This window comes from Aricia agestis, chromosome 21 (genome assembly GCF_905147365.1).
Source record: "Aricia agestis chromosome 21, ilAriAges1.1, whole genome shotgun sequence".
In the NCBI taxonomy this organism is placed as follows: Eukaryota; Metazoa; Arthropoda; class Insecta; order Lepidoptera; family Lycaenidae; genus Aricia; species Aricia agestis.
Window position 1 is genome coordinate 4,805,911 of NC_056426.1, and position 18,663 is coordinate 4,824,573.

At 37.6% G+C, this 18,663-nt stretch overlaps 1 protein-coding gene across 1 annotated transcript in view; it reads left to right on the forward strand.

Annotated features, from left to right (window-relative positions):
* The window catches only part of LOC121737738 (ly-6/neurotoxin-like protein 1), a 100,073-nt gene extending 82,164 nt beyond the window's left edge, over window positions 1–17,909 (forward strand). The window contains exon 4 of the mRNA XM_042129426.1: window positions 15,996–17,909. Within this exon, the coding sequence (XP_041985360.1) occupies window positions 15,996–16,105 (110 nt within the window). The 3' untranslated portion in view covers window positions 16,106–17,909. The remainder of the gene's footprint in view (window positions 1–15,995) is intronic.
* Window positions 17,910–18,663: the final 754 nt, after the last annotated feature.

Consider the following 18,663-nt stretch of genomic DNA (forward strand, 5'->3'; position numbering starts at 1 on the left):
ACGCTCGCCACGCTCGGTATTGACCAATGAGAACACGTAAAGTTTTCGAATCAGAGTCGAAAGGAAATCATGAGCGCGTGGCTGGTCCGCACTCCGCATACAGGTTGCCCGCATCCTATAATATTTTTTTTTCCGACTACATTTGGCCCAATTGTTAGTAACGCGTTACTTATACGTGGGAGAGCCATGCTTCGGCACGAATGGGCCGGCTCGACCGGAGAAATACCACGTTCTCACAGAAAACCGGCGTGAAACAGCGCTTGCGCTGTGTTTCACCGAGTGAGTGAGTTTACCGGAGGCCCAATCCCCTACCCTATTCCCTTTCCTACCCTCCCCTATTCCCTTCCCTCCCCACCCTCCCCTATTCCCTTCCCTTCCCTACCCTCCCCTATTTCCTTCCCTTCCCTTCCCTACCCTTCCCTATTCCCTCTTAAAAGGCCGGCAACGCACCTGCAGCTCTTCTGATGCTGCGAGTGTCCATGGGCGACGGAAGTTGCTTTCCATCAGGTGACCCGTTTGCTCGTTTGCCCCCTTATTTCATAAAAAAAAAAATCTTAAAAGCTAATGTTAGTATTTAAAAAAAATCATTTAATTTAACAAAATAGTCCTATCATTTTAAAGATGTTTTCCTGTCATGCGACAACACGCGCGGCCAAGAGCTTGTTGTCGCCCGCATGCGGACGGAAAAGCGCCCATTCCTACATTATGTAAAACGTATACCAGTCCTGCTGTTTCTTTTCCACTTCTTTTGTTGTTTTTTGCTCTACTTCCCACTTTTAATTAAAATGTTCAATACATTTTTCACTACTCGTTAGGCCGCGAAATGAAAAACAATCGAATTAAGTATTCAAATCGAATAAATTCTTTATTTGGTCAACGATTTCAGGCGATTTTGTATTTTTATTCATGTGCATGAATATGTTTTTATCCTTACTAATATCAGTAGAAAATATCTTAGGCTGGATTTATAAATATGGATTTATAATAAAAAATAAATTAATTAATTAATTAATGGCTGTTGCTAGTCGTCCGGTAAACGGATGAATAAAATAAATCTTAGTCGTCCGATCACCAGACGACTAGCAACAGCCCTAAAAGATAATCTATTCGTCCGATAATCGGACGAATTATTTTTTTTAATTCATCCGGTAATTGGACGACTAAGTTTTATTTTATTCATCCGGTAATCGGACGACTAGACACTTCGTTAATTAATACCCGGTGGTGCGAACGCGTGGTTTGGCCGCTTCACCGCGATATCGTGCGAACACGTGGTTTGGCCGCTTCACCGCGATATCGTGCGAACACGTGGTTTGGCCGCTTCACAGCGATATCGTGCGAACATGTGGTTTGGCCGCTTCACCGCGATATCGTGCGAACACGTGGTTTGGCCGCTTCACAGCGATATCGTGCGAACACGTGGTTTGGCCGCTTCACCGCGATATCGTGCGAACACGTGGTTTGGCCGCTTCACAGCGATATTGTGCGAACACGTGGTTTGGCCGCTTCACAGCGATATCGTGCGAACACGTGGTTTGGCCGCTTCACCGTGATATCGGGCGAACACGTGGTTTGGCCGCTTCACAGCGATATCGTGCGAACACGTGGTTTGGCCGCTTCACCGCGATATCGTGCGAACACGTGGTTTGGCCGCTTCACAGCGATATCGTGCGAACACGTGGTTTGGCCGCTTCACCGCGATATCGTGCGAACACGTGGTTTGGCCGCTTCACAGCGATATCGTGCGAACACGTGGTTTGGCCGCTTCACAGCGATATCACAAGCAATTATTGTATGTGTTACGCTCAAAGACCGAAAATTGAAATCGCTCAATGAGCGAAAAAATGGCTCACAACGCGTTGTGGTCACAGTGAAACAGCCACGACGCGAAATTCGCGTCGTGGCTCTAATGAAAACGGCCACGACGCGTTCTGGCAATCACAAAAAGACCATAAAGCGAAATTCGTGTCGTGGCTGATATGCTACTCGTTTTTCTTGATTTGTTCTTGACTGATTAATCGTCCATGGGTATGGAAGATTATATTTAAATTACCACGCGTACTACAAAATATTTTTTCTTTTACTAAATCACTGCATAACGTGTTTTTCATTATTATTTGAAAATATTCATAGTTCCATAATGTCTGTCTGGCGCTGGTTATGGATATTTTATAAATAATAATGATTAACACGTAATGCAGTGATTTAGTAAAAGAAAAAATATTTTGTAGTACGCGTGGTAATACAAATTATAATCTTCCGCGCTGCACTCTATACAGTGTGTAACAAAAATAAGTGATAATACTTTAAGGTGTGTACGTGTTCCTTGTAGAGAGTTCACTGTGAAAGTAGCAGCTCTGAAAGACGAAATTTTTTTTTCACTTTTGTATGGGCAAGGGCCCGAGCGTCACGAACTCACGAGTTTCCCCATACAAAAGTGAAAAAAAAATTGGCTTATAATTAACTGATCACCAGAAATAGTAACATTTCACAGACAAAAATAGTAAACGATCACGAAAATACAGACCACCATTTTAATGTAAAATGATAACCAAAGATTTAACATCTTAAAACCAAAAATAGTAAATGATCACCAACATTATACTAGCATTTTAATATAAAATGATCACCAAAGATTTATTATCTCGCTATCATTTATGCAAAATGACTCCAAATAAATCATTGTTACTTAAACCAAAAGTAGTAAACGATCAGCAACATTATACGTTAGCATTTAGTGTAAAATTATAACCAAATATATTTTTATTTAGCAAATATCCTACTAAAGAGAAGAAGACATATAGACGGACAGACAGACATCGAAGTCTTAGTAAAAGAGTCCCGTTTGTACGCTTTGGGTACGCCGTACGGAACCCTAAAAACGGGAGTCTTTTACTGAGACTTCGATGTCTGTCCGTCTGTCCGTCCTTCTGTCTTTCTCTAGGGCCTAGGCTGTATCTCAAGAACCGCTCCAGCTAGACTTCTAAAAATTTCACAGATTGTGTATATCTGTTGCCGCTATAACAACAAGTACTAAAACAAAATAAAAATATTATTTAAGGTGGCTCCCATACAACAAACGTTATTTTTTTGGTCTTTTTGCTCGATATCAATAATGGCAACCGGTAGGCACGTTGATATTTTCGCAAAGGCCTTGATTATATTTATTATAATGTTAACTTCAACAATTAGGTAATAATTATATAAAAAAATAATTTAAAAAGGACTCCCATACAAAAACACAATTTTAGGTCTAATTTTGTTCTATAACGGTACGGAACCCTCCATGTCCGACTCACACTTGCCGACTATTTTGTTAACAATATTATGCTTACATGTTTTGTCAATCGTAGTGATTTATTTGGACAGGAATATCGCATTGATTTGCTCACAAGGATTTGGTGATCATTTACTATATTTGGTGATCATTTACTTTATTTGGTGATCATTTACTATATTTGGTGTTCGATTACAATTTGAAGTGTTGTCATGACTAAAATAGCTGGTTGTATTGCAATTTTAGACTTTATTTTTTTGGGGTTAATTATCTTTTTTTGGTAAACAAGTTTAGGGTATCAGTGCATTTTTTTGGTGGTCATTATATTTGTTCCCAAAAAATTTTTGTCTTTCAGCGCTGCTACTTTCACAGTGAACTCTTTACAAGGGACACGTACACATCCTAAAGTATTATTACTTATTTTTGTTACACAACGTGATGCGTAGATGCCGTGAAATACTTTTCTAAGGGTTAATTCAGACCGTAACGCGACGCGTAGATGTATTTCTAAATTTATACTGAATTGACAGATTTCAATTGCGTGAGACGTCTTGCAAGTCTGTCAAATCCATACTTTAGAAATGCATCTACGCGTCGCGTTGCGGTCTGAATTGACCCTAAATTTTTATGGATTTGACAGATTTGCAAGACGTCTCCCGCAATTGAAGTCTGTCAATTCAGTACTACAAATGCATCTCACGACATCTACGCATCGCGTTACAGTCAGCGGGGCTAAAATGGTCGCTTTGGAGAATCATATATTGAATCATAATATGATTCATTTTTAAACTCCACTTTGCGTGCAATTCACATAGTGATTCGCTTCGATTAATGATTGGTCGCCGCGCGCGAGCGCCGCGCGAGAGACCAATCATTGATGTAAGCGAATCACTATATGAATTGCACGCAAAGTGGAGTTTAAAAGTGATTCGCTTCGATTAATGATTGGTCTCAGCGCGCGAGCGCCGCTCGCGGGACCAATCATTAATGCACGCAAAGTGGAGTTTAAAAATTAATCATATTATGATTAATTATATGATTCTCCAAAGCGACCATTTTAGCCCCGCTGAGCTGATCCTAATGCATCGTCGCGTCGCTTCTCGCTTCGGTATAAAACAGCTGGTTGTTCACTGTTCAGCCCTCACGGCAAACACTTTCTTCGAGTAAATTGAGAAAAGATTACATTTGATGGAAATTTTTATGCGGCCATAAAGTGTATTTATTATTCCACACACGCACTGCACGCGTGGAATAAATTCCACTTGGTGCTCGATTCTCAGACCTCGAAACTAGAAAACTTCAAACTTCGAATAGTCTACATTCTCTCTCTGTCAGTAGGTGTATAACGCGCTCTGTCTGTGTCACGCGTAAGTGAAATAGCTTGCAATCTTGCTTGTCTTGTCTCTTGAGTGTCTTGAGTCGCAGAATTTCTGCCGCGTAATAATCTTTTCTTACAAATCATGACTCACAAAATTACGCTCGTGTGAATCAAAGAGGACTTTTGTATGAAACTGAATGCAGCAGAATTTCTGCCAGCCGAAATTCTACGACTCACAACTCACAAATTAGGCTCGTTTGGCTTCACCCTTAGTGTGCATTAAAATTTTTATGAGTTGTTTCCGCGGATCCCATAATTTAGATCTACACCAAAATATCAATAGGAGCAATTTCAAAACAAGCCCTTAACAATTATTTTTTTCAAAATCGACCCAGATAAAGCCATGATATGGGATAACAGAGATGAAAGAACAGGATGAAAGTTTGTTTGCCGATCACTGGATGGGCGAACAAACTTTCATCCCCTGTTTTTTAACCTCTTCAATGTTATATGCTTTGAATGTCATATTTTTAACAATAAAAAACAAACTGACAATAATTTCATGCTTATTGCTGTGATAGCCTACGCCCAGCGGTCGAAATGAAATTCGAAGAATTAGAATCGGCCCCTAGATATATTTACGAGCGACTTCGATAAGAAAAAAAGTTGAAAGTTTGTAATTGGAAATCGGGATAAATATTTTATTTATCAAAGTGTTTCCTTTTTTCTTTGGATATAAACAAGAAGGTCTTATTTCATTTCAAAGTGGCGTTTGGGTTGATCTTAGTTTAACTATAGACTATAGGAAAATAGTCTCTGGTCTCTCTGGTGCGAACTGTGAAAACTCTGCGAAACCAATGCGAAACAGGAATAGAGCGAGATGCAATAAAACGCACTGTCGTGTGGCGGATGAGACAGTAAATGGGTTCGCCGCTGTTTCGCAGTTCGCAGCGTCGGTGGACTTTACTGAGTACTCGGCGAAACATGGCGGTAGAAGTCATTGACTCTCTGTCAAAAACTTGTCATTTTCTATTCAAAGCCTCGATTGACAACATCTGACAATCCATTGTCAATCGCGGTTTATATAGAAAATGACAAGTTTTTGACAGGGAGTCAATGACCGCTACCGCCATGTTTCGCCGAGTACAGTACAGTACAGTATAGAAATAGAGTGCTTTAAATAATAAATTAAATCTAGCTTTTTCTATAGTCTTAATACTAAGGATCTGGTAACACCTGTGAGTGCTGTATTAACTTACGCTTACTTTTATTTTTACTGTATTTATTACTTAGAATCGGTTCACACCGCGACAAGAAGAGGCGTATCGCTATTTGATATTTGAGTTTTGTATTACTTAGGCCGGTATAAATAGTCTGCAGTACTCAAGATGCATCTCGGTCTCAAGACGCGGTTCGGCTCTATGATTGGTCCAAAATTTGACAGCCAACCAATCACAGAGCCTGAACCGTGTCTTGAGACCGAGATGCATCTTGAGTACTGACTATTTATACCGGCCTTAATGCATTGTCAAATTGCGCTTCGTTTTCTCTCGATTCGGTTTAGGCATGAAGAGGCAAAAGACGGACAGACACACTTTCGCCTGTATTATGGGCTAGATATATATGCTACGCGGAAAAACTCCGTGAAGCACACATTTTGCCATTTACCACAAAGAGCTAAGTCCTAGGTAATCTCTTACCAATAGGTGATGCGCCAGCTCATTTCCCGCACCTCAAATCGTGAATCTGCAATACCGGAAGCTTGCAAGTGCATAAAATTGCTCAAAAGGTATGATTTAGTGCTGGCACTGCTCCAAGCTTCGGTCAAGTGCGAGTAAGACTCGCGCATGGGTTCCGTACCATTGAACCTATTGTAAATCGACCAGAAGTAGGTAAAAAATCATGCTTTTGTGTGAGAGCGCCCTTTAAATACTTATTTCATATTTTTTTTATGATTAACTGTTATAGTGGCAACAGAAATATCTACACAATAGTGATGATGACAAGGTCAAAGATTAGCCAATTTTGTTAATAAAATAAAGAAATCACGATAAAAAATAAGTGTTCCCAAAATTTCAGCTTGATAACATTTGTATTTATTTTTGTTATGCGCCTTCAAAGTTGGACATTCAAGTCGATTTTTTTTTTAATAAAATTTCTTAATATTCGATAGCTTATGCAATTAAAAGCAACTTTCGTTATGAAACAACTTTCATAAACGCAATATTAATTAATCTGTCGAACAAAGTTGTCTCCCGATGCGTACAAACTACGAAAGAGTGTCGTCATACTTTCGTAGCACTTTGTATGGAGCGTTTCGGGCAGGTTCGGCATTTTATAAGATGTTCGAATTGTCATATCTTGGTGAATTTTTAAGCTATCAGAGTCATTCTTTGAGCGATGTTTCTATTTTTTAAGGGTCTTTCAATTACCAATAAGAAAAAAATTTGTCATCATGCCTATTCGTAAAAATTTCAACTGTCTTGAGCTACGACCTGATGACAGACGGTCGGGCAGATCGTTTTCACCCTTTGGGTGCGGAACCCTAGAAACGAATCGCACTATGTCACTTTAAATTCTGATTTACTGTAGCTGGCTCCAGTCACTGAATTCAGAGGATCAGCACTATATCGATGTAAACATATCCAGTCTACATCTGAGGGTTAAATTAGACCGCAACGTGACGCGTAGATGCATTTCTAAATTTGTATGGATTTGACAGATTTCGATTGCGTGAGACGACGACGTCTGTCAAATCCATACAAATTTAGAAATGTATCAACGCGACGAGGCGAGGCGAGGCGCGGAATAAATAACAGATTTCAATTGCGTGAGACGACTTGCGAATCTGTCAAATCCATACTTTAGAAATGCATGTACGCGCCGCGTTGCGGTCCCGGTCTGAATTGGCCCTTATTCTACTGTTCTAAATCAATGTTGGTGCACCTTCGATCCTTTTTCGATCCAATCTCATCATTTGTAGTTGGATAGGACACGCCTATTAGCTTTGTCCACGCTGTGCCTTTTTCTGTTCGTCAAAGGCATGCGTTATAGCATAGTCAACAGCGAACGTGAGGCATGCCCGCGACGCATGCCCTCTGACCGTTTCCAAAACTTCAAAAATGACAATATTGGCGTTGCGTTCCTTGATGCATTCAATTATTGAATCCGCCAATATGAAAGTTGATGACGAAAATTGAAGATGAAAGTGCACAGTGTGGACATAGCTAATCAACAACAAAATTAATGATGAAACGGACAGGATCGAATATGGAATGGAGCTAGATTTTGCATTAAAGAAATAAGAAATATACAAGGTAAAATCAGTAATCATAGTATCTAAACACACTATGCCGAAGTTCCGCGGCGGAAATTCCGCATGATTACGTCAGCAATGTCAAACACATACAATATAACGTGACGGAATTTCGTCATAGTGTGTCATCGGTAATTTAAAAAACATTGCAGGCGGAATCAAGCAGAACTTCCGCCGCGGAAATTCGGCATGGTGTGCTTAGACACTAAGTTAAAATACACTGCAGGGAAGTGTTTTCCCTGCAGTGTATTTTAAATTACCGATGACACACCATGCCGAAATTCCGTCGCGTTATATTGTACCTATGCGTTTGACATAGCTGACGTAATCATGCGGAATTTCCGCTGCGGGAATTCGGCATAGTGTGTTTAGACCCTTTACAGTTATGACAGTCTATACATTACTATACTCATACACAAAACCCTGAAGTATCATCACTTTATTTTGTTACACCCCGTATACACGTTCGTAATCGCTCGTATTGGTCATCGTTATATCAAGCTCTACATTTTCCTCATAGACTAGGACGAGTCGGCGCATGAGTACCGAAAACTATTCAACTTCAACTTGCCCTCCTGATGATATAAACGCATGTTGCCAGGGCGCAACCCGGTGCCACATTGTTTAAACAAACATTGCTTAAACAATTGCAAGGAATTGTTATTTTTCAACCGAACAAATTTTTTTTTTTTTTTTGAAATACCAATAAAAAAGGTCCCATGAGTTTTTACGATAAAGTTAATATTTTTAAATATATTAATTTTTAAATGTTCGAAAAACCTCAAATTTGGGTACTTTCGACCGATGAAAAATATATTAAAAAAAAATAATGTCAAAGTAATATATTTTTTAAAATTCTTTATACAATAGTTAATAATATTGTTAATAAAGATTTGAAAAAATTTCATTGTTTATATCTTTTTTTATCTTAGCAAAAGTAGACAAAAATTGTGTTTTTTGTATGGGAGCCCCCCTTAAACAATTACTTTATTTTAATTTTATTATAAATTATTAAAGTGCAAATATAATTAAGAATTTCGTGAAATTTTCAAGTGCGTCGCTGTTACTATTATTGATTACGAGCAAAAAAGGCCAAAAAAAACACATTTCTTGTATGGAAGCACCCCTTAAATATTAACTTTATTTTATTTTTAGTATTTGTTCTTATAGCGGCAACAGACATACACAATCTGTAAAAATGTCAGAAGTCTAGCTATAGCGGTTCTTGAGATACAGCCTGGAGATATATAGACAAACAGGCAGACGGACAGACAACGAAGTCTTAGTAAACCCTATTATTAAGACTTCTAAAATTTCAATTTCGGTACTCATGCGCCGACTCGTGCTAGTCTATCAACTGAATTTTCATTTAAGAGCCTATTGTCAAAACGCTAGCACCGCTATCCTCTAATCGTGATATTATAATGATTCCAGCTCCCGGGCAATGTGCTTTAAGCTGCAGCTAATAGTGAACAATATCGCACGAAAGTAAAGGTCATAAGTCCCAAAAATGTTTTTGATGATTACTTAAAAATTGAATACAATACTAATATTTCCTTTAGCTATTATTTATAAAGTGTGTGATTTAATGATATTACCTTAATAAGTGTAACAGATATTTGTTGAAAAGCCCAGAAAGACTCATAATTTCGAAAAATATAACTTTCGAGTCAAAATAAGTGAATCGTGTTTTCCGTTAGCCAAATATCAGATAAATATATTACGTCCATACTAATATTATAAATGCGAAAGTGTGTCTGTCTGTCTGTCTGTCTGTTACCTCTTCACGCCCAAACCGCTGGACCGATTTTGCTGAAATTTGGCATGGAGATACTTGAAGTCCCGGAAAAGGACATAGGATACTTTTTATCCCGAAAAAATGTACGGTTCCGCCGCGATAGACGAGTTTTGGCGCAACGGAGATGCGGGCGTCATCTACTGATTAAATAAATCTCAATTTCATTTGAGTCAATCGTCTTTCGGGATCAGAAATACTTATTAGAAAACACAGCAAAACTCTATTATATACCCTTAAATCTGTGGTTCGCGCTTTGCAGCGTAGGTATGAACAGTCTGAATCTCGAAATCTTGTTACAATCTTGGACAATTTTGTCAAGATCGCGAACAGGATTTCGAAATTCAGGATTGATGGCTTTCAAGATTGAATCTTGGAAAATCACTCAAGATCTTGGTGGACTCTTGATCTTGCAAGATCAAGATTGCATTATCTACCTATGTCCTTTCCCGGGACTCAAAGTATCTCCATACAAAATATAATCAAAATCGGTTAACATTCAGCCTCCGTAATAGATTTCTTTAAGCAAACGAATGTTATCTTACTAAGCATCCAGGTGTTTTTCACCACACAGGGAACGCTTTCTATCAACGCCAAATTTAGTTTCGGGACAAAAAAAGGGTTGTACACTTTCCCACAATGGGCAAAATCAATAACCCAAATTGGGTTTTAATAAAAACCGACCCATATCATTCGGCCATCATAAAAAACCACTCCGCCGTCATCATAAAACCATCCCTCCGTGTTGGGATTGTTATTTTTATGATTCAGAATTATGTGACACTTTTCCATGTTCCATCATTTATGACCGGCAATTACAAAGTGATATTGTTTGAATAGCTATGACCAAATCATGTAACGACATGTAAGTTCCAAATTATAACCAATATCACCAATAGACGTCTAGAATCGTTGCCATTCCGAAATAAGGCCGACAACGCACATACACTTCTCTGCTGTTGCGATTGTCCATGGGCAGCGGTAGTTGTTTTTCATATATGTGACGCGATTGCTCGTTTGCCCACTTATTTTATAAAAAAGCCAGTGTCTTGACGAATCGCATAGCTTTTCGTTAGATGTAATTGAGGATGTAATATTGCGTCTTGTGCTGAGTTTTATTTTGGAACCTACGCGAGTACTAGTATTAAATAGGCCACTTTTGAAACTATTGAAATCGCTTTCAGCTTCGCTGTACTACTTTTGCCCTAGTAAGAATATTTAACTTTGCAAGCGTTTATTTTACTCAAACAAAACAAATTTTCCATGCATTAAAATTATGATAATTTAGGGTAAATGATTAATACATTGGACAGTACTAGTCATTGGACAAAGCATAAAAACACAATATTTATTAAGGTTGCTTTAAAATCTGCCTGTTTTTAAAGTAAAAGAACGCCTGATTTTTAAGAAAAACAGGCAGTTTTAAAGCAACCTTAATAAATATTATAATGTTTTTGTGCTCTGTCCAATAACTAGTACTGTCCAATTACTAGTCATGTTCACCCTACCTAGGTTTATTGTTTGTAAAGGTGAGGTATATTAATAATTCAATTGTGTACCCAGCCTAATGAAACTTTATTAAAATTCACATCCGCTCGAATCGAACTTTACATGGGTTATACAGGTAAAATAGGCCATGTTTTAATTAAGTAATTATAATTAATATTAAAATTGTGCCAACTATATATTGGGCGGTTGTATTGTACATTTTTCCGGGACAAAATATCCCTCCCGAGCCTAAAGGTATCTTTCTACCCATATTAAAATCAGTTCAACGTTTTAAGCGTGATGACGGACAGACAGACAGACAGACACCCTATCACATTTCTTATTAGTACTAAATGACGCCCGCATCACCGTACATTTTCCGGGATAAAAAGTATGTTTATTCCAATGTCCTATTCCGGGACTTAAATTATCTCCATACCAAAATTTATTTCAAAAACAGTTCGGCAGTTTCATCATGAAGAGGTAAAAATCTTTCGCATTTATAAAATCAGTATGGATATTGGATATGGAAGCATCAAAACAAAGGATATCCATTTTATACTGACATACATATTTTAATTAAAAATACAAGCGCAATAAAGAATTAACGTTTTCCATTCCGAATCGAACCGCAGCGGACATTGGCAAAACGCCACGTTCGCAGCCCATTTAATAAAAAAAACATATTCCACTTTTAAAATTTAAATCCTGATTGCTGTGTTCTAAAATGGAGGACGAATTTTAGGATTTTCGTATTTTTACATTTCATCTCAAGGGCAATCAAAAGGATACATTACTAATATTACACATCGAAAGTTTGTCTGTCTGTCAGAGTAGTCTGACTCTTCCCGACCAAACCGAACCGATTTGGTTGAAATTTGGTAAGGAGATACTTTGAGTCCCGGAAAAGGATATAAGATACTTTTTTTCCTGTAAAAATGTACGGTTCCCATGTGAATTTTGGCGTAACGGTTGTAGGCGTCATCTAGTGAAAAATACTTTCCTTGACAAAAGACTTCATTTGATTAAAAAGTCAATTTCTCTTCGTCTATATCAATTTTTCATCTCAATCGCATACAGCACTTGGGCATTTATACAAGCGAATTATTCAGTCTGACTCGAAATGAGTTCAAAAGCGAACGAATTAAAAAGTTCATTTAAGTTTCTCAATCGACGTGAAAAAAGTTATCAATTACTTACTTAGTTGAGTGAAGAAGCTTCAGAATTTATAGTAATCTTATTATAGAACAATGTTTGGACAGTTTAATCTTTATTCTTGTAAAAGACTCTATCTGCCGCAATCGGAGATGAAAATTACATACTTCTGTTAATATATTACAAATATTTTGTTAGAATTTAGATAAGTACTATTTTTTAATCAGTATCTACAATGAGTAGTATTTATCGATACTCGATACCGACTACGTAAATGTTTAGTATGGCGATTTTAGTTCCGCAAGTGACCGCTAGAGGCGCTGTAAATTTTGCCATACAAAAAATTTACGGTAGTCGGTATCGAGTATCGATAAATACTATAGCTTTAAACTCATGGTAGAGCTACAGGTACGTTCAAAAACGTGATTGGTCGTGACTACTATTATTATTATCGTAATTCAGGCCAACTTTTATGACACTATCACACGAACAGATAACAATAATAGTAGCTCGTCTAGTATAACTACACTCGGGTAGATAGAATACTACAGCAGAGTAGACAGAAATATAGAGTATGCCGACCTAGAACTGATGTTGAAATTTTTAAATTTGACGTATTATGACGAAAATCGTCGCTAGGGTTGTTAAATTGTTACCTACGAATTTAAAACTATGACATATTCGCTGGACGTGTTCCTCTTTGTCGTATTGTTGTTTGTGTTTTGGCACATGCGATTAATATTGTCAGAATCCGATTTTGAAATCTTTATTTCAAATATTTAAAAATAAATTATATCAGCCAGCGCGAGGCACATTCCGTTCATAATCCTAGTGAAACCCGACGAATTTGACAGATATTGAAACCTGTCCGTCTCTTTGCAGTCGAAGTACTGGTCGTTATGTCTATTGTGCCTGTGCTAAGTAACATAAGAAAACTATTGCACTTCTTTTAAAGTTTTATTTAATATTGTTATTTAAAGTATTTTAAAGTATTCCAATTAAATTTGTTAGGCCGTTTGTCGACATCCGCGGGCTCCGCCGTCACCGACACAAATTTAAATAAAATGCCACTATATGACCTCGGGCAGGGATGGCATACGGCATGCCGCATGCCCAATGGCACGCGTGCTGTAAGTGGCACGTTACGTCATAAAATTTGGAGCACGCCACTGGTCACAAAACTAGTATCAAAATTATTATACCAACAATGAAGGTTATAGATCCACCTCTGCATAGTGAGCACCAAATTATGCTTTAAAATATGCACCGAATCACAAAAAAATTGAATAGCACTTAAGGCCCAGTAGTCCCTAAAATTAGCAGGTCGATGTCTGTCAGTACGAATATCGACGTTAAGGACATTAAAATAACATGCATATCAGTGCGCCTTGTACTGCAGTTGCTGTTACGCGCTCGCCGCGTGCCTTGATTATAGGAAATAGGAGTAAAAACCTTTTGTTTTTAGTATTACACAAATCAAATATATCAATTCGTTTACCTTAGGCTACGACACATATACTACATTTTTTGTTTTTTCTAGAACGTGTGTAATTTAGCCATAAAACGATTTAATTATGAAAAACAGCGTTATAACAGTCATCTTTGAGATTTTTTTCTATCGAGCAGAATTTTTCAAATTGTGTACTGATATACCTTTGCGTATAGGAAATTTTCTCAATTTTAAAACGGTACTTATTTTATACTTAAATAATGACATTTCCTTTACTAAAAACGTGTTTTAAAAAACCCATTTTACGTAGTTGCAACAACCACAGCGCCTTAAGTAATTTAAGGTTTCTTTAGAAAAGGGAACGGTGATACGAAAAAGTATAGGCTATAGGTTTTCTACCGATATTAGTCTAGCGATCCATGCTGCTGCTTTGTAGGCGTAGAGTAAAAGAAATAGAGTGGTGATACAGTGCTCTCGACCAATCAAATTGGTTGGAAGTACTGTCTTGCCGCTCTACTTAGAGCAATAGGCTACTGTAAAATGTACATTTTCCGCTGTGAATACAGTTATACATTCCAAAAACTTTGTCACAAAGTATTTTGCTAGAAATATTCAAATGTCTAAAAATATGGCAGATAAAATACTTCAAGAGCCTGTGTCCCAATTTCGTCACCAAATTGCCAAGGTCAATTTAAATTTAAAATATAGACCATGAGCTTTCAAAACTTAGCGCTATCTGATACTGCGTTAACGTTCCATTTAGAGAAGTCGCACGTATATATTCAAGGAAAAGGTTTCACAACTTTTCGATGGTAAAAGTTTACATTTCACAATATTTTGATTATTAGTTTATTAGCATAGTTCTCAGTTAATGCAGATTTATTTCATTTTTATTTAAATAAGAATAAGTCATTAAAATGTGTTTTTGTAAATATTTTTTGAACGATCACTTTTAAGTTTAATATAACCATGCAGATTTTTGGCGATATTATGTACCTTGAAATTTAAATCGTTATAATTTTTAAAGAAACTTGTCTTAGTTAAGAAAAATAGGTGTATCCGGATATCAAATAACATATCAAATATCAATATAAGGTGTATAATAATCCGGATATCAAATATCATATCAAATATCAATATATGAGCCAAGCTAATAACCTAAAGTTTTTAGTGTTGACAGATTATATTTTGTTTATTTATGGATATTAAAATGGAGGCATTTTGAATATTTGCAGTAACTTTGTTTCATACATAATATAGAAACTTTTTCATCGAAAAAATATAAACAGGATCTCTATAAAAATTGTACGTATATCCTTTACGGATCGGGACAGGACGTAGAAAATTTATTATCCCGAAAAATTAACGGTTCCCGCGCGACAGACAAATTGATGCGCAATGGAGTATCGAGCAATATGTTGACATGATATAAATAATATTTTAAATTAAGACTGCGATGTCCCTGACTATTGTACGTCGATGGTCCAACGCTTGACCCGGTTCGCGTTAAGTTTTGTCATTTCAGCTTTTCAATCTCTGTATTAATTTGTTTCAAATTATACTCAAAAGGGTTTATTCGTTCTATAAATGGTGTTTAAAATGAAAACTTTAGCTTTGTTCCATTCGCGCGATTCATGCCAGTAAGAGAAGCTTTTTGTTGAATATTCGAAAGGTTTTTTGGGAAAATTCACTTTTCATTTCACTTATTGAGAAAGAAACATTTAAAGTAGATTTTTGATTATAAAAGAAAGATCAACGATGCTTGTTATACTAAGGGTCAAATCAGACCGCAACGCGACGCGTAGATGCATTTCTAAAGTACTGAATTAACAGATTTCAATTGCGTGAGATTTCTTGCAAATCTGTCAAATCTATACAATTTTGGCAAAATATCTGCGCGTCGCGTTGCGGTTTGAATTTACCCTAAATATACTAGATGACGCCCGCAACTCCGTTGCGCCAAAATGCGTTTGTCGCGCGGGAACCGTACATTTTTCCGGAATAAAAAGTGACCTATGTCCTTTCCCGGGACTCAAAGTATCTCGATACCAAATTGCAGCAAAATCGGTTCAGCGGTTTGGGCGTGAAGAGGTAACAGACACACACACTTTCGCATTTATAATATTAAGTAAAGAAGTATGGATAATAATTATTGTTTTTCATAAACAGGTCTTTAACTTTATGTTTTTGTCACAGAATGGTGGGGCGCCCGTACATTTTGCTGCGACACGGACGAGTGCAACGGGGCTTTCACACTGACGCCGGCCGTCGCGCTGATCGTCGCTGCGTTTTTGTATGCGCACTGACCGTGTTAAGTACCATTTAGGGCTCGCGCTCACTTGAGATTCGTCTAAGGGTAAGTTCTAAAATATGACTCAGTATACTGGCTTATGACGTCGTGAAGATATATACGTGGGCACTGGGCGTATATTTCGGAAAGATTCACCAGTATGGCGTCGATTCATGACGTCACGAACACTAGCTAGTATACTGCGTTAAATTTTATAACTTACCCTGGAAACAGACTATTGCTATACAGAACAATATGCACATTGCACACCCACAAACAAATACTTCGTATTGCAATAGTCGGTCTTGAGACAAGTCTTAAGTGTAAGCGCTTGCTTCTAGTGTACCTGAAGATTATTTTTATATTTTGTCACGCATTCATTTGTACCTTATGGGTCAATTCAGACCGCAACGCGACGCGTAAGTGCATTTCTCAATTTGTGGATTTCAATTGCGTGAGACGTCATGCAAGTCTGTCAAACCCATACGAATTTAGAAATGTATCAACATCGCGTTGCGGTCTAAATTGACCCTAAGTCCGAACGGCGAATCGAAGCACAAAACTTCATGTTTGTATGAAATTCTGTGTCTCGTTATTTTGATTAAAGAATAGGCTTTAAACGTAAGAGGAATGTACAAAATCACTACACACGTAACGATAAAACTACACAGTTTGATCACAGAACGTATCTGACGTGCGCTCATTCCGATGACTTGGTAAAAGATATGAAAATTGTGGCTAAACTGTACATTTCTATCGTTTCTAACTGTCAGGTTAAGGGTTAGTACATAATAGAACGACACGAGATTCCGCGGCCGTTGCGTTAAAATGCCACGATGTAATAAAAATCAAAATTTATCATTGTGTGACGCGGTGACGCCGAATATTTTAATTTTGTATTGCTATTATGCCACGTCGTCTTACCTCGTTTTGGTGTAGGTACTGAGCCTATTTCTTAAATTAACGAGTCAACATAAAAATGATGTGCTTATAATGTGTTTTGTCTGTATTGATTTACTCACTACCCTAACATGTGCCATATTATATTTTAAATCTTTAAGGTTAGTTCGCAATGCAACTTAAAAGTAGCGTTCGAATCAAGACGACTGCGACGCGAGACTGCGACTCGAGACCGCGACCGGTGACCGCGACCTTTTATGAATAATTAATAGGAAGTATTGAGTGCTGACGGATGCAAGCAATCGCGAAGCGAGTCGCGCGACGTGTGAGCGTGGCCTGCCGGCGACTTGTGTCGCGCGACCCAGTCGCTCACAGGGTGCCGTGGCGCGACAGATACAAAATGGCCGCGTTTTCTTCGTACGAAGATGAAATTTTTACGAGTTTTGTATGGATCGCACGACTCGGTCGCGTAGATTCGTAGGTAGCTATCGCCCCGCGACCTGCGACCGGTTGCCAGTTGCGGTCTCGAATCGTGGTCTCTCGTCGCGGTCGTCTTGATTCGAATGCTATCTTAACGCGGCGATGCAATGCCATTTTTAAGAGTCATCCAAAATGAAACTTTATTTATGACACAAGACTTTACCGCTCGCTGTTTCGGATTGCCATGCCGGTTCTAAAGAATGACTTATTTGAAAATGCATTGCAATTTGCAACAGATTACATTGCAAAGTGATGAGACACTTTGCAATGTAATCAGATTCTAAACCTTATATTTTGCACATTTAAAATTCGAATAGGGATTAGAATTTCAAATATTTAACTTTAGTTTCACTCAATGTTTCAAGTGAGCGTTTGGAGCCAAGCTTAATAATATGCATAATGCATTTGGCACTTCGGATGATCGAGAGTCGATATCCACAGATATTTTAAATTATAATTTTAAAAGGAAAAAAGTAAAAATTTAAAAACATTTTTATCTGGAAATTACCTAATTACCTTTTCATTGATTTTCAAAACATGATGAATGTTTGAAACCAAATCATATTTTTATATTATTTTTTTTTCAAATTAATGCCAAGCAATTGGTAATACATACTGTATAGAACTTAAAACGTGGAGCCAAGTCAAGAAATAATTTAAAATAGGTTTTCACACTGCGACAGAAACGGCAGTCGTCGCTTAGTCGTTATTGTAATCGCTTCTGTTCTTTGTTCGACAAAGCCTTTAATCCTGTTGCAATGGCGAATGCTTGTTATTATTTTAATGTAGTTTTATCCCCACTACAAATTAGGCTCGACATTACAGTGTATTTTGTATAATAGTATGTCCTTTTGGTCTCTGCTACTTGGCAAAACAGTCACAGCCGTTTTCAGAAAAGAAAAAAAGTACTGTTAGTCACGTTGAGAATATTAGGCGGCGCGGGCGCGGCGTCGCGCCATTTCACATTTTGAATTTTGCATCGCTAAGTTACGCCTTAACTTGTTTCGTCTCGATGTGAACTGGCCATTTAGTCAAGACTTTTTCGTTATCGCTTCGTTATAGAATTGCCGATCAAAATGTATGGAATTGACATTTAAGCGTTCGTTAATATGACGTTGACGTTCGACTCGTCTTATGTCAATTCCATACATTTTGATATTTCTATAAAGAAGCGATTAAAAAAAAGATCTTGGC